The sequence below is a fragment of the Dryas octopetala genome, chromosome 2, assembly GCF_963921425.1.
Source record: "Dryas octopetala chromosome 2, drDryOcto1.1, whole genome shotgun sequence".
In the NCBI taxonomy this organism is placed as follows: domain Eukaryota; kingdom Viridiplantae; phylum Streptophyta; class Magnoliopsida; order Rosales; family Rosaceae; genus Dryas; species Dryas octopetala.
In genome coordinates this window covers 19,264,518-19,283,619 of record NC_141367.1, presented here as the reverse complement: position 1 = coordinate 19,283,619, position 19,102 = coordinate 19,264,518, and the positions used below count along the sequence as shown (strand labels likewise).

Genomic DNA, 19,102 nt, shown 5'->3' with positions numbered 1-19,102 from the left:
TGCATGTATTTATATATATATATAGATATATATATATACAGGCTCCTTCTGTTGAGGTATACCTCAACTTATTTAAGTTGAGGTATGAACTTGTTGGGGCCCACACGAGTCGTTTTGTGTCGATCCAAACCGTTCACAAGGATCATCTTCATTGATAGATCATCCTTGTAAAAAATTAGCCAAATCGGAAATTATTTGCCTATCTAACTTTGATAAAACAAATGGACGGTTTCATCGAAAATATTTGGTTCGTCCATTTATTTGATCAAAGTTAGATAGGCAAATGATTTCCGATTTGGCTAATTTTTTGCAAAGATGATCTATCTATGGAGATATAAAAATTGAACGGTTCGGATCGACACAAAACGACTCGTGTGAGCCCCAATAAGGTATACCTCAACATAAATAAGTTGAGGTATACCTTAACAGAAGGAAGCTGTATATATATATATGCACATACAAGATATGTACACTATACAATTAACCCACTTACTAGACTTATATATATATATATAAAAGTGTGTGTGGTTAATGCCACTTTGCTGGCTATCTTCCTTTGACTTCTAATGTGTGTATATATATATATATATATATATAATAAAATATAATATAGGCTACATAACTAATCATTCATGTATATATATGTAGGAGGCTTTGAAGTAAAAGGTACATAGGTGAGTGAAAGATGAGAGTGGCAGTGGTTGGTGCTGGTATTAGTGGTTTGGTGTCAGCCTATGTTCTTGCAAAGGAAGGGGTGGAGGTGGTACTGTATGACAAGGAAGACTACTTGGGCGGCCATGCCAGAACTGTCACATTTGATGGTGTTGATTTGGACCTTGGTTTCATGGTCTTCAATCGTGTAAGTACAACTCCTAGTCTTATTAATTCTATGCATCTCTTGCTTATTTTTGCACATAAATTCTCTGTTTTCTTTCTTATAAAAAAGAAAAAGAAAACTCTGTTTTCTATTTTTTTGGTTAGTAGTATTTTTTGGTTTGAAGTTATTTAGGTGATAGTCTGGTGTTGGTTTTTTGTCTTTCTGTTCTGTTGTTATCTCTCTATACTGTTTTTGCTTTTAATGAAATTTTAAAGTGGCAAAAAAAAAAAAAAAAAATCTAAGAGTCATCCAATATCTTTGAGTATTATCAATAAAAAGGACATATATAGACCATACATATACAGCTCAAATTAAAATTTAACTTCTTGCAATCTTTGTTTTTTGCCAGGAAAAATTTGGATCATCTCCTCAAATACTTTTTTAGTTAAAATGGTTCATTAAGCAAAATGCAAAAAATTTCCCATCTTTTCTAGATTTTAATTGTAAAACTCAAATATACATTATAAACCTTAGATTCCCAAGACACCATTTAGGTTAGAAATCAAGGGGCTAGTTCCAGCTTGAAATGGCTCCACGCTCATGAGGGGTTGAGCGTGCTACTTTGTGATTTATTAGATCCATACATTTTTATTTTTTATATGGGGATTGGATATTCGAACTTTGATTATCTTCCAATAAAGTGAAGAGAAATATTAATTGTTAAACAAATAGCCAGTATTTTCATTCGTGCGCTAAGATAAACAAATGTGAAACTTTTACGAAGCCTACATTAATTAATGGTTGACGGTTGACTAACTATTCATATGTCATGCGCGCATAATATACTGACATTATTTGGGAAATTTTATAAAATAATCCATTTTAGTGACTGAGTTTCTTTTTTAGCCTTGACCATTCGTATTTTCATATTTTCATATATGAGCTGTTTATTCTTGAATTTTGTCCATAAGAAGGGGGAAGATAATACTAGTATACTACTAGGAGCAGTGATGCGTTCCCATGCAAGGGATTGGGCCCCCACATCGTGAGAATTATTAGGAATATCAAATATGTACAGTTGTCTAACATCATTGAAAAGAATATACCCGTGGTATATCCGATATACCTAATAATTTTGCTCACACCATAGGATTAAAAAATTAGGATGTTTTGATTTTCGCTTGGTAGATTTCCTTCCGTATCACTTAAACAAATAACTATGAATGTTAGAAAACTAATAAATTAGCTCCAATGTCAAAGTATACATATATTTTATTCAGTTAATCACTAATGCAACGTCATTAGTTGGTAGCTTCCATAATTATAAGCTAAGCACGTCATCAAACTCAAACTATTTTCTAACATATATGTTGTTGCATGTAAAATAGTTAAGAAAATTGTTGGATAATTAGTCTTTTTCATCGCCCATGCACTCAGTCTCTTATCTATTCAATCTAACACAAATATTTAAGGATTTAGAATCAACTGAACTAATGATACATATACTAAATTAAGAGGAATTATAATTGAGAAAAACTTGTACGTAATGGGTATATACATTTTTTCTCTCATAATATATAGTCACATAACTAGAATGTGAGGAGATGTTGTGAGAGAATAATTATATACACTTGTTACATACAAGTTTTTCTCATTCTAATCCAATCTATCTTCGTTTTCGATATTGTTTCTTATATATTACTCTCATTCTACAATGTAGTCTTATAATTAAAACCATTTAATTTTTAGATCAATCTTTAAAGATTATCTTTACCAAAAAACCAACCAAATCATAAATCATTTGATTATTTAACTATTATCAAATAAATAAACAATAAATCTAACTATTACTAAAATTGTTGATTTATTTTGGATTATATACTAAATTTATAGTTGAAATAATAGAGCTTTGTATGGGATTTATGCAACTGAATGAAATATTTCTAAATTGTCTCATCACCTCACCCTATGATTTATGCAACTGTTTCAGTCCAACACAAAACTGAAAACTCAAAAGATGTTGTCAAACCTATGCGTAGCATGTCATTGCTGCATTTTCATATTATTTATCACTGATACTATATATACAAACCTACCATCTTTTATTAAAATTATTATGAGTGATGGTAACACACATGTCATGCCATTATAGTGTTATAAATCCATTTAAATTTTAATACGTGTACAATCATTAAGAATAAGGATTTAGAGTTTAGAATCACATAAAAAAATGTCTCCTTTCATATGCTCATTTTAGTTTTGTTGGTAAATTTAAGGTTACACACAACATGGAAGTTTGAACTCGTTACACTGTAGCTTAGTTAAGAGATTCTCGTCCACACTTGATTCAAACAGAATTCTACACGGGAATCTTTTATGGCAATTATATACATGAAAGCTTCTTGGGACGAGATTCTTTGCGAGAATCCTTTACTTATGAAAAATTTCTTGTATAAGAGAATCATCCTATCTTAGTATATAGTAACTAAAAAAATCTCTCTTAGCTATTTAGTATTTACGTAAGATTTTTAATTGATCCTAACTAGAGTCACAAAGCTAATTAATAGAACAAGTGTGGTCTGTACTTTCAGTTTGATGACGACAAAACTCACATATATAGCAGGTTCCCTGCATAACCCAGATAGCAATTCTGATTTTAATGTTGGGTTATGACAATGGAATGTATATATGGAATAAATTGGACTGCAGGTGACGTATCCAAACATGATGGAGTTCTTTGAGAGCCTTGGAGTTGATATGGAGACATCTGATATGTCCTTCTCAGCCAGCTTAGACAATGGAAGGGGCTATGAATGGGGTAGTCGAAATGGGTTGTCAAGTGTGTTTGCACAGAAGACGAACTTGTTCAATCCATACTTTTGGCAAATGCTTCGAGAAATCACCAAGTTCAAACATGATGTGATCAGGTAAGTAATTCAAATGGTCTCCCTCCATCTGCAGATAGATTGTTGAAAGTATATACCACATTGGGAATGCTCAAGCTTTGTGTTACAATATATAATGTAACTTGATGACAATTGGTTTTTGGTTGGGAGCTAGCTCTAACTTCTACACAGATATTATAGATAACTTAATTATGCATGTCATGTGTTCTATGTTTTGTTGCAGTTATCTTGAGGTGCTTGAGAACAACCCGGACATTGATCGCAATGAGACCTTGGGGCAGTTTATCCAGTCACATGGCTACTCTGAATTATTTCAGAAGGCTTATGTTGTGAGTTGTGAGATCACTCAAGTATTTATGTGACATCTTTTGAGCTTTTTAAGTCAAATAATACTTGATTCCTGACTAAATGCTTCGAGGAATCACCAAGAATTCATAGCTCTGGTGGTGTGGAAGTTTGATTCTCGTCCTCCCCTTTAGCCCTTTGCACCAAAACAACAATTAATATGTTAATTACTTGCTGGAAAAAGTAATGTCATTATTGTTTACAGATTCCAATATGTGGTTCAATTTGGTCCTGTCCTTCTGAAGGGGTTATGAGCTTCTCAGCTTTCTCTGTTCTTTCATTTTGTCGCAATCATCATCTACTTCAGGTACGTTATTATGTTTCCACCTTTTAGCTGAACCCAAAACCCTATATATGTCATTGCAAACTTTCTAAAAGGTTAAACTATTAGGATGTGAGTCAACAATTATTTTGTATTCTTAACCTTGGTGTGGTTTACACTGCAGCTATTTGGCCGCCCACAGTGGCTTACTGTCAGATGGCGTTCACATTGCTATGTGAAGAAGGTGCAAATTTTCCTGAAAACACTGTTTTTAAGGTCCTAATTTAAAGTAAATGTTTTCTGTAGCTCATGTTTGGTTAACAAATTCAGGTTAGAGAAGTGCTGGAGAGGAAAGGGTGTCAGATAAGAACTAGTTGTGAGGTACATAAGGTTTCCACAACTGATGAGGGTGAGTAGTAAAATTGGTAGTTGTGACTCCTTTGGCCTTTTGCTTCTTTTTAAATGAACATGTAATGAGTGATTTACTAACAGAGTTTATATGAGAGGTAGCAGGTACTGTACTCTCTGGAGATGGTTTTGAGGAAATATACAATGGATGCATAATGGCTGTCCACGCCCCTGATGCCGTGAGAATATTAGGAGACCAAGCAACATCAGATGAACTGAGAGTACTTGGTGCTTTCCGATATGTTTACAGGTACACTTTTTATTATCCCACCTCTTCACATTAATACCTGTAATCTTGCTATGTGTTGTTGACTAAACATGTAATAATCATTACTTAAATGGGTTCTATATATTTATGGTTCATGGTTAATGCATATCCTGACATTTGTAAAGTGAATTGTTTTGATATTATATTCTGAGATACATAAGTTTCTATTTGTATCTTCCAGTGACAATTAAGTTCCAATTTTTTTCCCACGGACTATTTTGTTTATTCATATTTGTTGGATAATTGTCATTTCTGTTGAAAGATGGTAATTCTGCTCCATTGAGCTTAGGACTAGGACACTTGAATTCTACTCAGAAAATCAATTTATAATAGTGTACCTGATCATGTGCTATCTCTACCTTTTTGGTTTGGGAAAAATGCGTATGCAGAAGTTGATTTGGCCTATTGTCTCCTATAGCTAATTCAGTCAATGCACAATCATTTTTCAACTCTCTATTGGCAGTGATATTTTCCTTCACCGCGACAAAAATTTAATGCCCCAAAACCCAGCAGCATGGAGTGCATGGAATTTTCTCGGAAGTACAGGCAACAAAGTATGCTTGACATACTGGCTCAATGTGCTTCAGGTATATATAGTGTGCATGTTCGTATGAGAATTTAACTTCTCTTAGTGCTCAACATCATTAAAACAGTAAAATCTGGGAGTTGATCCGATGAGTTTCATATTTTGCCTCATGTGTATAAGAAAAGAAGCAAGTTGTGGAACTTCACTCCAAGAAATTGTTCCCTTTTGCTATTAAATGATTTAATCATTCCCTGGAATTTCTGAATGTGCAGAACATTGATGAAAAAGGTCTACCATTTCTTGTGACTCTCAATCCAGATCATACACCAAAACATACCTTGCTTAAGTGGTCAACAAGCCATCCAGTCCCATCTGTTGCTGCATCGAAAGCTTCGCTTGAGCTTCCTAGTATTCAAGGAAAGAGAGGAATTTGGTTCTGTGGATCATACCAGGGTGAGGTTTTACTGCTTGTGAGAAATTAATAGATATACTAGTTTTTTTTCAATCACATAATTTATGTTTAGCTCTATCTATCTTTTTGTATAAACACCATTGAATGCCATAAGTCTTTCAAATTTCCTGAAACTGAAATTAGGGATTTCATAAATTTGTATGCATAAGCTTGCGTACAAATATGCACTTGTAGAACTTGCAGTCTTAAATGAATATCTTTCTATTGAAGTATGAAATGATGTTTCTTGCTAACTGTTTCCTTTATCTTCAATGAGAGAATAAAAAATTAAAAGCACCAATAAGAGGGGGCTGCAACTCAAGTACCAATGAAAACTCCTGCAAAACCTTTGCATCTAAGTAAATGGAATGTATACAGGTTTTTGGCACTCATACATTTTGTGTTTATGCATTGATGAGATGGTTACTATATTTAGGACTACCTTAATTTCCATTGCACAGAGCTGAGATTTACCTATGTTCCTTTTTTAAATTTTGATTAGCTTTTATTAATCATCTGACTGTCTATGTTACCTTTCATTTTCAGGTTATGGCTTCCATGAGGATGGATTAAAGGTATGATATGATGGAGTAAGTTATTATTTTATCGTATAGCCGATTTAAATATGTTGTGTGGTAAGATACGAAAAAATGGTTGACGTCCTAGGTAGCTCTTCATTTTGACTATATAAATCCCACACAATTCTTTCCTCCAAGGTATTTTCAAAAATCAATAAAATTAGTGGATTTCAGATTAACAGTGAAGTGTACTACTTTGCAGGCTGGAGTGGCAGCAGCACATGGTATGCTTGGAAAAGGTTGTGCCCTCTTGGAAAACCCAAAACACATGGTTCCATCACTGACAGAAACAGGAGCACGCCTTTTCGTTACTAGATTTCTTAGACATTATATCTCAACTGGATGTTTAATGTGAGTAATACATGTGTTCTTAATTAGACTTCTAATTCATAAGCATCTTCTTCCTTCGTTCTTGGCTCATATGAAGCATTCATTTCTAATACCACAAATTCCTTTTTTATCTCTCATGCATCTCAACATCTGATTTTTTTTTTTCTTTATTTCTGTGCCTTAAAAGTGAAGTGTTTATGCAGTAAACTTGGAAAGGGGTATTTTGTGCTTTTTGCAATTGGCTAATTCGTAGCCTTTATCTGCAGATTCTGAAAGCAAAATTCCTTTATGCTGTGTGTTTTTGGACCTTCGCTCAAGTTGAATCATACAAATCACAAGCTTATAGTTAATGATCTGCATTGCATGCGCCAACTATCTTGATTTAATCTTCTTATCTTATATGCATTAGCTTGATATACATTGTTGGTCCATACCCTAACAACTTAAGTTTTTGGGGTCTGATAGTTGTTTAACAATATGATAACTGTTTCTCCAATTTTTTAAAGTCATCCCAATCTTAATATGCCTTTATCGCCACTATAAACTACTCCTTTTATTATCTTTCATTATGTCGAATAAGTTTTATCTGTTATGGAGATAATTATTACATTGTGCCTTGTCATCTTATAGTTTATTAGAGGAAGGGGGCACAATGTTCACCTTTGAGGGAACCAGAAAAGGGTGCTCTCTAAAATGTGTTCTTAAAGTTCACAATCCTCAGTTTTACTGGAAGGTAAGCGTTCTTTGTTTGATTTTAACACTTTTTAACGGGAATTATGTACTACAAGGTATAAAATTTAAAAGGAATTAATTCTTCATTAAGAACAGGCAGACAGTATATTGCCATGTAGAATCATATCATTATAAAAGCAAGAAGTCACTTACACTGATAAGCAGTAGAATTTGTTTTTCAGGTAATGACACAGGCTGATTTAGGCCTTGCAGATGCATATATCAGCGGGGATTTTTCTTTCATTGATAAAGACAAAGGTCTTTTAAATCTTTTTATGGTAAGATAACTGATCAGTGTCCAGTGCAAAATCATTTGTTTACTTTGCAATTTTTCACAGAATTTATTTTCTTGCTAATTTCTTTTCCAGATTCTTATTGCCAACAGAGATTCAAATACTTCAGAGTCAAAATTGAATAAGAAAAGGTGTATTGTGATGGAGTTACTGGCTTAAACTTGAAAAATAATATAGCTAATAGTCCTTTAATCTCATTAGATTCAGAACTCACCTTTGTTTGTTATAGGGGATGGTGGACGCCATTGTTATTCACAGCTAGTATAGCCTCAGCAAAATATTTCTTTCAGCATGTTTCAAGGCAAAATACTCTTACACAGGCTCGCAGGAACATCTCTCGTCATTATGACCTGGTATACAAATTATATCCTGGAAATTAGTTATTATTTTCTATGTTTTCTTTTTATTGATCTTAAAATGATTAAGACTAGAAACTAGGATCTCTACCCAAATCAAAACCCTTTTTATCACCTGAGCAACAACTCAGCTGGTTGCCTAAAGTAATTGTTACATTTGATGTCTTGGGAAAAAGTTGACGAAGGCACTCCTGACAACAAGCTAATGGAGTAAAAATAATCAATATCAATATCAAGTTTCTTAACGTACATATGCATGTTTACATATAAGCATGATTATAGAAATACTTGTAAGATATGCTTCAAGCTTTAGTGCTAATGGAATAAAAAATGAGGGAGGGCTTTAAGAAGTAGTTTTTTTTTTTTTTCTTATTAATGGGTGGGACAGAATAGACTTCAAACTTGATTTATTGTTATACAGTTATACTATGCCTGTGCCAATGGGTTAAGACATGTAGTATGAGACTGAGTTTCCTTTTTCACAGAGAGTTAGTTTGTTTTATTTAAGGTGATGTACTGAATCCAACTTAGCATCAAGCATGAAGAAGCTCACTGTTACTTTGTTTGTTTATCAACTGACTACTACTTTTTTGTGCTCTAGAGTAATGAACTGTTTTCCCTGTTCTTGGACGAAACAATGACGTATTCCACTGCTGTATTTAAGGTCAGAATCATCAGCTTCCAATAAGTTTACTGTGAGCACTGCATGAAAGAAAGTACATTGTAGGTTAACTTATTTTTCGTTACTGTGTTGAGTCATTTTAAAGGCAGAAGATGAAGACTTGAAGACTGCGCAGCTGAGGAAAATCTCAGTTCTCATTGAGAAGGTGAGTCTTCTCTATGAGAACTCTGTCAAGCTTTTGATATACTTTATTCTCTGCTATTTCAATTTGTTTGTCCTTTCAATTAATCTAGGCTAGAATTGATAAGAACCATGAAGTTCTAGAGATTGGATGTGGCTGGGGAAGCTTAGCTATTGAAGTCGTCAAACAAACTGGCTGCAGATTCACTGGCATCACTTTGTCTGAGGAACAACTGAAGTATGCGCAAAAGAAAGTGAAAGATGCTGGCCTTCAGGTATAAACTTTTATCAGTTGTATATTTATATGTAAGCATATATCATGGTGTTGAATGCATGTACATGTAGTGTAAAGCAACATATATCATTTGTAATCTGTATCCTATACTCAAGAGTCAAGGCCTTACCCTCAAATGCTCAAGTCGATCTGTCAACTATGTTATGTAAGGTTCCTACTAGATTGGGATCTTAACTGGCAAGTCACTTCATAATTAATTTCAATAAATTGCTTCCAGGACCATATCAGATTTCTTCTGTGTGACTACCGCCAATTGCCTGCTAAATACAAATATGACAGAATCATATCTTGGTGAGTATTGTTCCCACCCAATTTACTCCATGAATATTGAATAATATTTCTGGGCATACCTTGATCTTTGGTGGAATTTTTCAGCGAGATGCTAGAAAGTGTCGGCCATGAATTCATGGACGAATTCTTTGCTTGCTGTGAATCTGTTCTAGCAGAAAATGGGCTTCTTGTCCTACAGGTAACATCCAATATAGTGCTGTCTCAAGTTAGAACTAGTTAACTATAGTGCTGTAATATCAAGTTGTTCAACTATTTAAACCAATAAATTCAACTCCTAAAAATGGTAACATCCTACACATTGCTAATAGTTGAGGGTATTTGATCTTTCTTTAGTTCACATCAATACCGGATGAACGTTATGATGAGTACAGGCGAAGTTCAGACTTCATAAAGGAATATATTTTTCCTGGTGGATGTCTACCTTCATTAAGTAGGGTAACATCATCCATGGTTGCTGGTTCCAGACTCAGGTATGATCTGTTACCATGGGAACAATGTCATTAGCTGTAAGTTCTTGTTATACTGTTCTTATTTTGACTTAATGGGAATTTCATTACTGCAGTGTGGAGCACTTGGAAAATGTTGGAATTCATTACTACCAAACACTGAGATATTGGAGAAAAAATTTCTTTGAGAGACATAGGTAAGAAGATAACAATGTAAATTGTCATCGTTGTGATGCTAAGATGTTATAGAAGTTTTAGATTATGATGCTGGTGCAATGACTTCTGTGTTTATAGTGAAATACTCGCTCTTGGATTCAATGAAAAATTCATTCGGACATGGGAATATTATTTTAATTACAGTGCTGCTGGTTTTAAGACACATACACTTGGAAATTACCAGGTATATATTTCTACACTTGGCACTCATTCAGTTAATAATTTTCAGATATTGATGCATGCTCTTTGGAGCTACAACAACTAAAGAGTTGCATGCGTATGATATTCTTGTGTGATGCAGATTGTATTTTCACGTCCTGGGAATGTTCCTGAGTTCACCAATCCATACAAAGGCTTCCCTTCAGCATATTGAAAGTTGTGTTTTCACCAAAAGAAAGGAAAGTTGTTATGTTCTGTTATGACCCCAAGGTTCAAGTTCAGGACAAATAATTCGTTGCTGGCATTTTTTGTTTCTTTTTTCTTGATTTTATTATTACTATTGATTTATACAATGAACCCTTCTTGGTCGTTGTAAGAGGATCCGACCTCTTTTCTTTGTTGTTTGACTTTGATCAGAATGTTATGCAGATGGTTTATCTGTCATTTTGGATTGAACAAGCCATCTTTCTTGAAAAACTGATGTGTTCTACATTTACTATACTCTGCTATGATCTTTGCTAAAAAACAGAAGAAAAAATAATCTTTTATCATCCGGCTTGTCTTTCATTTGTAGTTTTATCAGCATGAAAAAAATGAAAGTGATGTCTCACAATTCACATCTAAATACATCATGTGACTAACTCATAACCATCAAATGTGAAACACTCTTTATAAATAGATCATGTGAGTAATACACCACCATTAAATATTATACAACAGATGTCGTTTTTTTGGGGCACAAATTTGATAAGATTATAAAATGTAATTCATAACATCACAAGCTTTGTTGACCTTTTTTTTTTAGTTAGATTCTGTATGGTAGGTGTCCTCTCTTATCCCATACACGCACCAATCCAACTCAAATGAAGAGAGAATTCGGTTTCAAATTCTTCAATAATTCTAAAAAGATCATATCAATTAAAGTCAGTTAACACATGCAAGATTGAAAAATAGAACCAAAGTAATCTGATTTGTTGTAAAAGCCACAAAACAATCACCTAAGGATGGATGTTCATGTTCCTATTATAGAGGGGTGAGAAGTGAGAACTAATCACATTCCATCTTCAGGTATTATATTTATAAGTTTGATTCTTTGTAAAAACTACTCGTAATAAGGAACATGCAAAATTGATCTTTAACCATCTAGAGATTCGTTTTTAACCAACCTTCTCGTATGTCAATTTAGCAAACCAATTAACCACAAGACCATAACTTATTTGATTGTATGTTAACTTAGATAACATGCCGAGAAACATCTAAGGGTACACTGAGAGCTTCCCTGTAGTTCAGTCAAAGCAGGACGCGTCCCAGCACAGATCAAACAAGAAACAGGGCATGGTACTCTAAAACAAGGTAGGAGAAAAAAAGAAAAAAGAAAAAAAAAAAGTCTACTTCTCTTACAACAATCATAATTCTTATTGAAATAAATAATAATGCGTAACAAAAACTAGCCCTCAAATGTGGAAAAATAAATAAATAAAAAACCAATGGAATTTCTACTTCATTCCAAAGTTCTATAAAAACCATTTTTAACAGAAACACCTCATCTCTGCTTCTCTGAACTCTGGAACAATAATCCATGAACTGCTCCTACGATTTAAAACACAGCCTTACACAATCAAAGATATATTAAAGTGAAACTGGCTTAACTGCTCGAGTCAACATACCGTAGGCTGTTCACCTCACATTCTGCCATGCAACCACAAACCTGGGTGGTATTAGTACGAACTAAAATACCACTTATTATAGACTACCAAAATAGATACTGCAAACAACTAGGATTTGAGCAATCCAACCAGTCCCAAAGCATTGCCATCCAACTTGAGCTGTTCCTGCTGCTGCCGCTGGTGATGAGAAACCATTACTAGCTCATGCATAAAGAGATACAGGTCCATAAAACAAGATGAAACTTCAATTGAACAGCCAACCATCAAAACTACTGCTGTTGGGCTTGTCGTGCCTGAGCACTGCCATATCCACCACCATAACCAACTTGCCCAGCGTGAGCGCCATTTGCCTGACCACCATAATTTCCAGAAGCCTGTGATGGATCAGATCTCCAACCAGCATTTCCATAACCTGAATTTCCATTTGAATCGCCATAACCACTTCCGATGTAGCTACCACCACTCCCTTGCTCCCCACCCGGACCACCAAATCCACGAGGACGACCAGTATTTTGGTCATACATTACTACTACATCGGTTACATGGCCAAAACCTTCAAAATACTCACGGAATCCTTCTTCACTTAGAGTGGGAGGCAACCCTCCAACAAATATCTTCTTGGTTCTAACATTTCCACCACTTCCAGCATTTCTGGCAGGATTAGCATTTCCAGTTCGACCAGTGGTTTGCTGCTCCTCTCTTGAGAGGGCCCTCTTAGCCTCAACCTAAAAATTAAACCAGTGGTTATGCAGCAGAAGTAAATATACATCGTTGCATCTATCTAACATAACACGCAAGAGACAATTCAATTGTTCCCACAGAATAGTGTGCCTTTGATGATATTCAGAGATATATAGATATCAGAAGCTTACACAAAGAGACAAGAAAAGAACACTCTCTCACTTAAATGAAAATTATGTTGTTGAAAGGCTTGGTGCCTTGATCTTTCTGCTTATATTCCACCTCTCACTTCTCCTTTTTTTTTTTTTTTTTTTTTTTTTTTTGTGCCTCCTCTAATTCTTTACACCAACCCTAAATCACCTTCTTCTTTTCTCTTAAGTTCTTTTGGTCACTAAAAGCCTGTGATTTACAACCTACCATAGCCATAGGCAGCACCCACCTTGAGTTATCCAGTTAACCTACAACAATTTGGTATCCAACATAAAACATATCTATTTTTCTCCAAATTCATCTTATTTCTTCAATTATAATGGTTATTCAATTGCCTTAAAGATGGATGTACTTGAATCCTCATGGTTATGGCATAGAAGGATTGGTCATCTACATTTTCAAGGTTTGAAGTTTATGGAACAACAAAAGCTAGTGATTGGACTTCCTGTTATTCAAGAGGCATCTGAGCCTTTTGAAGGATGTGCAATTGGTAAACAACACAGAGATTCTTTTCCTAAAAGTCAAGCGTGGAGAGCAACACAGCCTCTCGAGCTCATTCACACAGATGTGTGTGGACCAATGAAAACTGAGACACATGCAGGTAACAAGTATTTTCTCTTGTTTGTTGATGACTACTCACGCATGATTTGGCTTTATTTCTTAAGAAGGAAGTCAGAGGTGCTAACTGTGTTCAAGAAATTCAAGGCTATGGTAAATACACAGAGTGGTCTTCAACTTAAGAAATTGAGAAGTGACAAGGGAGGTGAGTACACTTCAAGTGAGTTTGACAAATTTTGTGAAGAGATGGGACTTGAAAGAGAACTCACTGCATCCTACACTCCACAACAAAATGGAGTGGCAAAAAGGAAGAACAGGACAATTGTTGAGATGGTTAGAACAATGATGCATGACAAAAATCTGCCCTATGAATTTTGGGGAGAAGCAGTGCACACAGCAGCTTAAATACTCAATAGATGTCCCACAAAAGCAGTGAAAGATCTCACACCTATTGAAACTTGGAGTGGAAGAAAGCCTTCTATAAATCACTTTAGGATCTTTGGTTCAATCTGCTATGTTCATGTTCCAAAACAGAAAAGGCATAAATTAGAAGAGAAAAGTACAAAGTGTATCTTTGTGGGGTACAGTAGCCATACAAAAGGATATAGACTATATGATTTGAAGACCAAGAAATTAATCATCAGTAGGGATGTCATATTCAATGAAAATGCAATTTGGGATTGGAAAAACAACTCTGTCAAAGGGTATGAAATTCAGCCTGAAGAGTTTGAAGAAGGAGAAACAGAAATTGAAGTTGAACCAGCAACTTCAATACGAACACCACAAACTGCCAGTCCTCAGTCTACTCAATCTCAAACTTCAACACCAAGTTCAACTCCAATCAAAATGAGAAGCCTTGCCGATGTCTATGCTCATTGTAATTTCTGTGTCTTGGAACCAGAACCTTTTGAAGAAGCGGTCAAGGATACTGCATGGAGGAAAGCAATGAAGGAGGAGATTACAGTAATTGAGAAGAACTCAACCTGTGAATTGGTGAATAGACCCAGTGACAAGGAAGTAATTGGGGTCAAGTGGGTGTACAAAGTCAAATTAAAGGTGGATGGGTCAGTGGAAAGAAAGAAAGCCAGATTAATTACCAAGGGTTATGCTCAGCAGCCCAGCATTGACTTTTACGAGACTTTTGCACCAGTAGCAAGACTGGACATTGTCAGAGTCCTAATAGCTTTGGCAGCACAGAAAGGTTGGTTTCTGCATCAGCTGGATGTCAAATCAGCCTTCTTAAATGGGGTTTTGAATGAAGATGTATATGTAGAACATCCACCAGGGTTTGTTGTTAAAGGTGAGGAACTCAAAGTGTATAAACTTAAAAAGGCCTTGTATGGATTGAAACAGGCACCAAGGGCTTGGTATGGAGAAATTGACTCTTACTTCTTGCAAAATGGTTTTCAAAGAAGTAAAAATGAAGCAACTCTATACATCAAAGTTCAAGGTAAAACTGATATTCTCTTAGTCTCAATTTATGTGGATGATGTGATTTTTACTGGAAGTTGTGAGAAAATGATATATGATTTCAAGACAGAAATGATGAAAAAATATGAGATGAGTGACTTAGGCTTAATGCATCATTTTCTGGGAATAGGCGTGTTTCAAACGAATGACAACATCTTTATATCCCAAGAAAAGTATGCCAAGTCAATACTTAGGAAGTTGGGCATGGCAGGTTGTAAACCGGTCACTACTCCTTTAGTAGCAAGTGAAAAACTTGAAAAAGATGATGGAAGTGATGAAATTGATGCTGCACATTATAGAAGCATTGTGGGCAACTTGATGTACTTAACTGCAACAAGACCAGACATAATGTTTGCGACTTCCCTGCTGTCCAGATTCATGCAAAAGCCAACTCAAATCCATCTTAGAACAACCAAGAGAGTTTTGAGGTACATAAGTGGAACTCTAACTTTTGGAATTGAATACAAAAGGGGAACAGAACCTAGGCTGTGTAGTTTCTGTGATAGTGATTGGGGTGGCAGTAAAGATGATATGAAGAGTACATCAGGGTATGCATTCTCTGTTGGAACAACTGTGTTCACTTGGAGCTCAAAGAAGCAACAAACTGTTGCACAATCAACGGCAGAAGCAGAATATGTAGCAGCAGCCTTGGCTACTTCTCAAGCTATGTGGCTTAGAAGAATTCTTATTGATGTTGGTGAGTTGCAAGGGGAGCCAACTCCTATCAAGTGTGATAGCAAATCTGCTATTGCAATGGCCAAGAATCCTGTATTTCACAACAGGACCCAGCACATTGCACTAAAGCACCATTTCATTCGAGATGCAGTTGAAGATGGAGAGATTGACTTGATTTACTGTCAAACAGGGGAGCAGCTTGTAGACATTTTCACCAAGGCTTTGCCAAAGGACAAATTTCAATATCTTCGTGGTCTCTTGGGAGTTAAGCAATAAAACAGTGAAGGGGAGTAATAGAGTGTTAATGTCCTTTATGTCCTTAGTATAATGTTTTTGCTGTTATTTTTCATTTAGGACAATCTAGTCATTTTGTATAGAACTTGATGTAAGGCTGTGATGAATCCACATCACCTTTGCTGTAATGTAGTATCAGGTTCTTTAGGTCATCTTTTGTTTTCTTTGAAGGTGATGTAAGATGCATGTATTTGAGTTAGTGAGGTGAGCTTACAGCCGCACTCTCAACCAGATTTCAACCTTTCTCTCATTAATCCAAATCTACTTGTTTTAGCTGCATAATCTTGTGTGAATACTCTAAAATTTCAAGTCGCGCGTGGTGGCCCATTCTGGATGAGGTGGAGGTAGAGGTGTTTGGTTGGCGTCAGATATCCGGCGGGGGAGACAAAGAGAGCATTTCCCTTAAAAGAAGGGGGGGTGAGGAAATAATGAAGGATGGAAAGATGTGATTGGGTGGTGGTGATGAATGGAGTGAATTGGAATTGGTTATGGTTATGACAGCGGTTTTCTGTGAGGAAAGAGATCAGAGAAATAGCGGAATTGCCCAAATAGTGGTGAGTGGTGATGGACATGGCTTTGTTGTGCGAAGAAAACGAGAAGCAATGGGACATAGATAGCAAAGTCTTTTCCGATTATTTCTGCTCTTGATATCAAATTAATTCTAATTTTATATATTATAAATTATTTCTTTTTTCTAATCCTATATTTTTCCCGGAATTATTACCGAAGCAATTGCATATAAGAGTACGTAGTAGCTAGCTAGCATGTATAACAGCTTTGGAAAGCTAGCTAGCATTTGTGGATGTTGTAAATTTGTGATGATTTGTGCATGGGATGAGAGTACGTACGTGGCTAGAATCCATTCATCAAGCAGATTTGGATTCAAATGCTGGCTAGCTATAGCTAGTTAATTAGTTAACTACTGCACCTTCCCCTTTACAGAATGAGTTGTAATTCGAATTGCCAGATTGAAATGAACAAACTATGTCCACTTAATAGTATCATATTCTAATTCGGGTTGAAATTGGATTAAGATCCAATTCATCGATGTAAAATATCTGTGTTTATGTGCTCCACTTGGCAAGAAGATCGACTGATACTTGTATATATGAATAAGAAATTTTCATTGACTTTTTTGGGACGGAAAAAAATTCAATGGAAAATCCTTGTTTATCGCCAAAAAAGATGAATTATTTGGTTCCAACTTTTCATTAACAAAAGATAGACATTACATCAGAGGCTCAAAGAAACGGGCCAGCCCAAAACACATCAAACTAAGAAAGAACTCCAAACATATCCAAGCCCAAAAGGCACAATGTATCTATTTCACAAACAATAAACCATGAATAAAAAACCATATCCATAAATAAATCCATATCCCATATGGACGATATGGATGTTTCGGGTATCGTTACTGACATGAGCATATATATCTCCTGTGTGTATATATATATATATTTCGACCAAAAAAAATGTATATATATATATAGACCCCTTGAAGTGTGAGATCTTATATTTAAGCTTATTTATAAGATTCCTCATAGGGCCCACTCTATATTGTATTTTGATAATCGAAACCGTTTATTTTTTTTTATCTCCATTGAAGGATCGTGCTTACAAAAAATTAGGTTAATCGGAAACCATTTTACCGTTGATTAAATGATCACCATTTCAAGTGTTTATCGAAAATATTTTGTCCGTCTCTTTATTTGATCAACGTTTGATAGCTTAATGATTTTCGATTTGTTTAATTTTTTGCAAAGATGATCTTTGAATATAGAATTAAAACATAGACGGTTTGAATCGTTGAAATACTATATGAAGTGGACCCCATAAAGGATCTCACAAATAAGCCTAAATGTGGGATCTCACACCTGAAGAGGCCTGTATATATACAGAAATGATCACTCGCTCACTATAGAGCGGAAAATTTTCTGCTCACCTAACCAGGCTAACCATCCGCTCATCACATAATTAAACCTGAAATATTAAACTGGAATATTAAACTGGGAGGGATTTGATTTGGATTGCGAGTTGAGACTTGGGACTCATATATATGGTGTATAATTGACCAAGTTTCCATGAAAGGTGGCAGCAACCAAGCAACCAAAAATGTGTGGACCTTAACACATTATTTAGAATCTTTATGGCTGTCACAAGCTGACAGCAGACGAACTCCCACTGTCCATGCTCTATCTTTTTTTCCCAAATTATATATAAAAGGAAATTGGAAGTTTCTTGAGAAAACTTGTATATTGCATTCATCATTCAAGTGCACGGATAGAGTGCTCTGATTCATTGTATAATTACAAGTAATAATCATATACTTAACCCATTACATATGTTACAATGATGTGAATTGCTCTAATTTCCCACAAGCCTGCTACTTTTATGAGCATGCTTAAAAAACCATGAATAAAAAACCATATCCATAAATAAATCCATATCCCATATGGACGATATGGATGTTTCGGGTATCATTACTGACATGAGCATATATATCTCCTGTGTGTATATATATATATTTGGATAAAAAAAAAAAGTATATATATCTATAGAGGGCCCTTCTAATAAGGGATCCCTCATTTAGTGTTAAATGAGGAATCATCTTGTGGGGCTCACACGGGTCGTTTTGTGTTAATACGAACCATCCATTTTTTACATCTTCATTGATAGATCATTCATGGAAAAAATCAGCTAAATCGGAAATCGTTTACTCGTTCAATTAAGCGGTCAAAGTTTAGGTGTTTATAGAGGAATTTGTTGTTCGTCCATTTGTTTTAAACTTTGACCGCTTAAACAAACGGGTAAATGATTTCCGATTTGACTGATTTTTTGCAGAGATGATCTATCAATAGAGATGTAAAAAATGGACGGTTCGAATTAACACAAAACGACCCATGTTGGCCACACAGGGTGATCCTTCATTTAACACTAAATGAGGGATCCCTTATTAGAAGGGCCCTGTATATCTATGTATATATATATATATATATAGACCCTTTGAAGTGTGAGATCTCATATTTAAGCTTATTTATAAGATTCTTCATAGGGCTCACTCTATAT

At 35.2% G+C, this 19,102-nt stretch overlaps 1 protein-coding gene across 2 annotated transcripts; it reads left to right on the top strand.

The window, feature by feature from the left end:
- The first annotated feature begins 648 nt into the window (after positions 1–648).
- Positions 649–10,925, top strand: LOC147293788 (uncharacterized). 2 transcript variants are annotated; one of them, XM_086230368.1, is made up of 24 exons: positions 649–859; positions 3,527–3,744; positions 3,947–4,052; positions 4,274–4,375; positions 4,515–4,574; positions 4,661–4,739; positions 4,844–4,988; positions 5,470–5,593; positions 5,805–5,985; positions 6,530–6,558; positions 6,764–6,912; positions 7,522–7,624; positions 7,806–7,901; positions 7,992–8,047; positions 8,146–8,269; positions 8,874–8,936; positions 9,040–9,099; positions 9,188–9,349; positions 9,587–9,660; positions 9,745–9,838; positions 9,994–10,130; positions 10,223–10,303; positions 10,401–10,506; positions 10,624–10,925. In XM_086230368.1, exons 1-24 carry the CDS (start codon positions 686–688, stop codon positions 10,693–10,695), a joined length of 2,595 nt encoding a protein of 864 aa, XP_086086494.1. In that variant the 5' UTR covers positions 649–685; the 3' UTR covers positions 10,696–10,925. The 2 variants fall into 2 exon arrangements, with proteins under 2 accessions (XP_086086494.1, XP_086086495.1); XM_086230369.1 differs by lacking the exons at positions 649–859; positions 3,527–3,744; positions 3,947–4,052; ... (3 more) ...; positions 4,844–4,988; positions 5,470–5,593 and having other exon boundaries at positions 5,901–5,985; positions 6,530–6,573.
- The last annotated feature ends 8,177 nt before the right edge of the window (positions 10,926–19,102 follow it).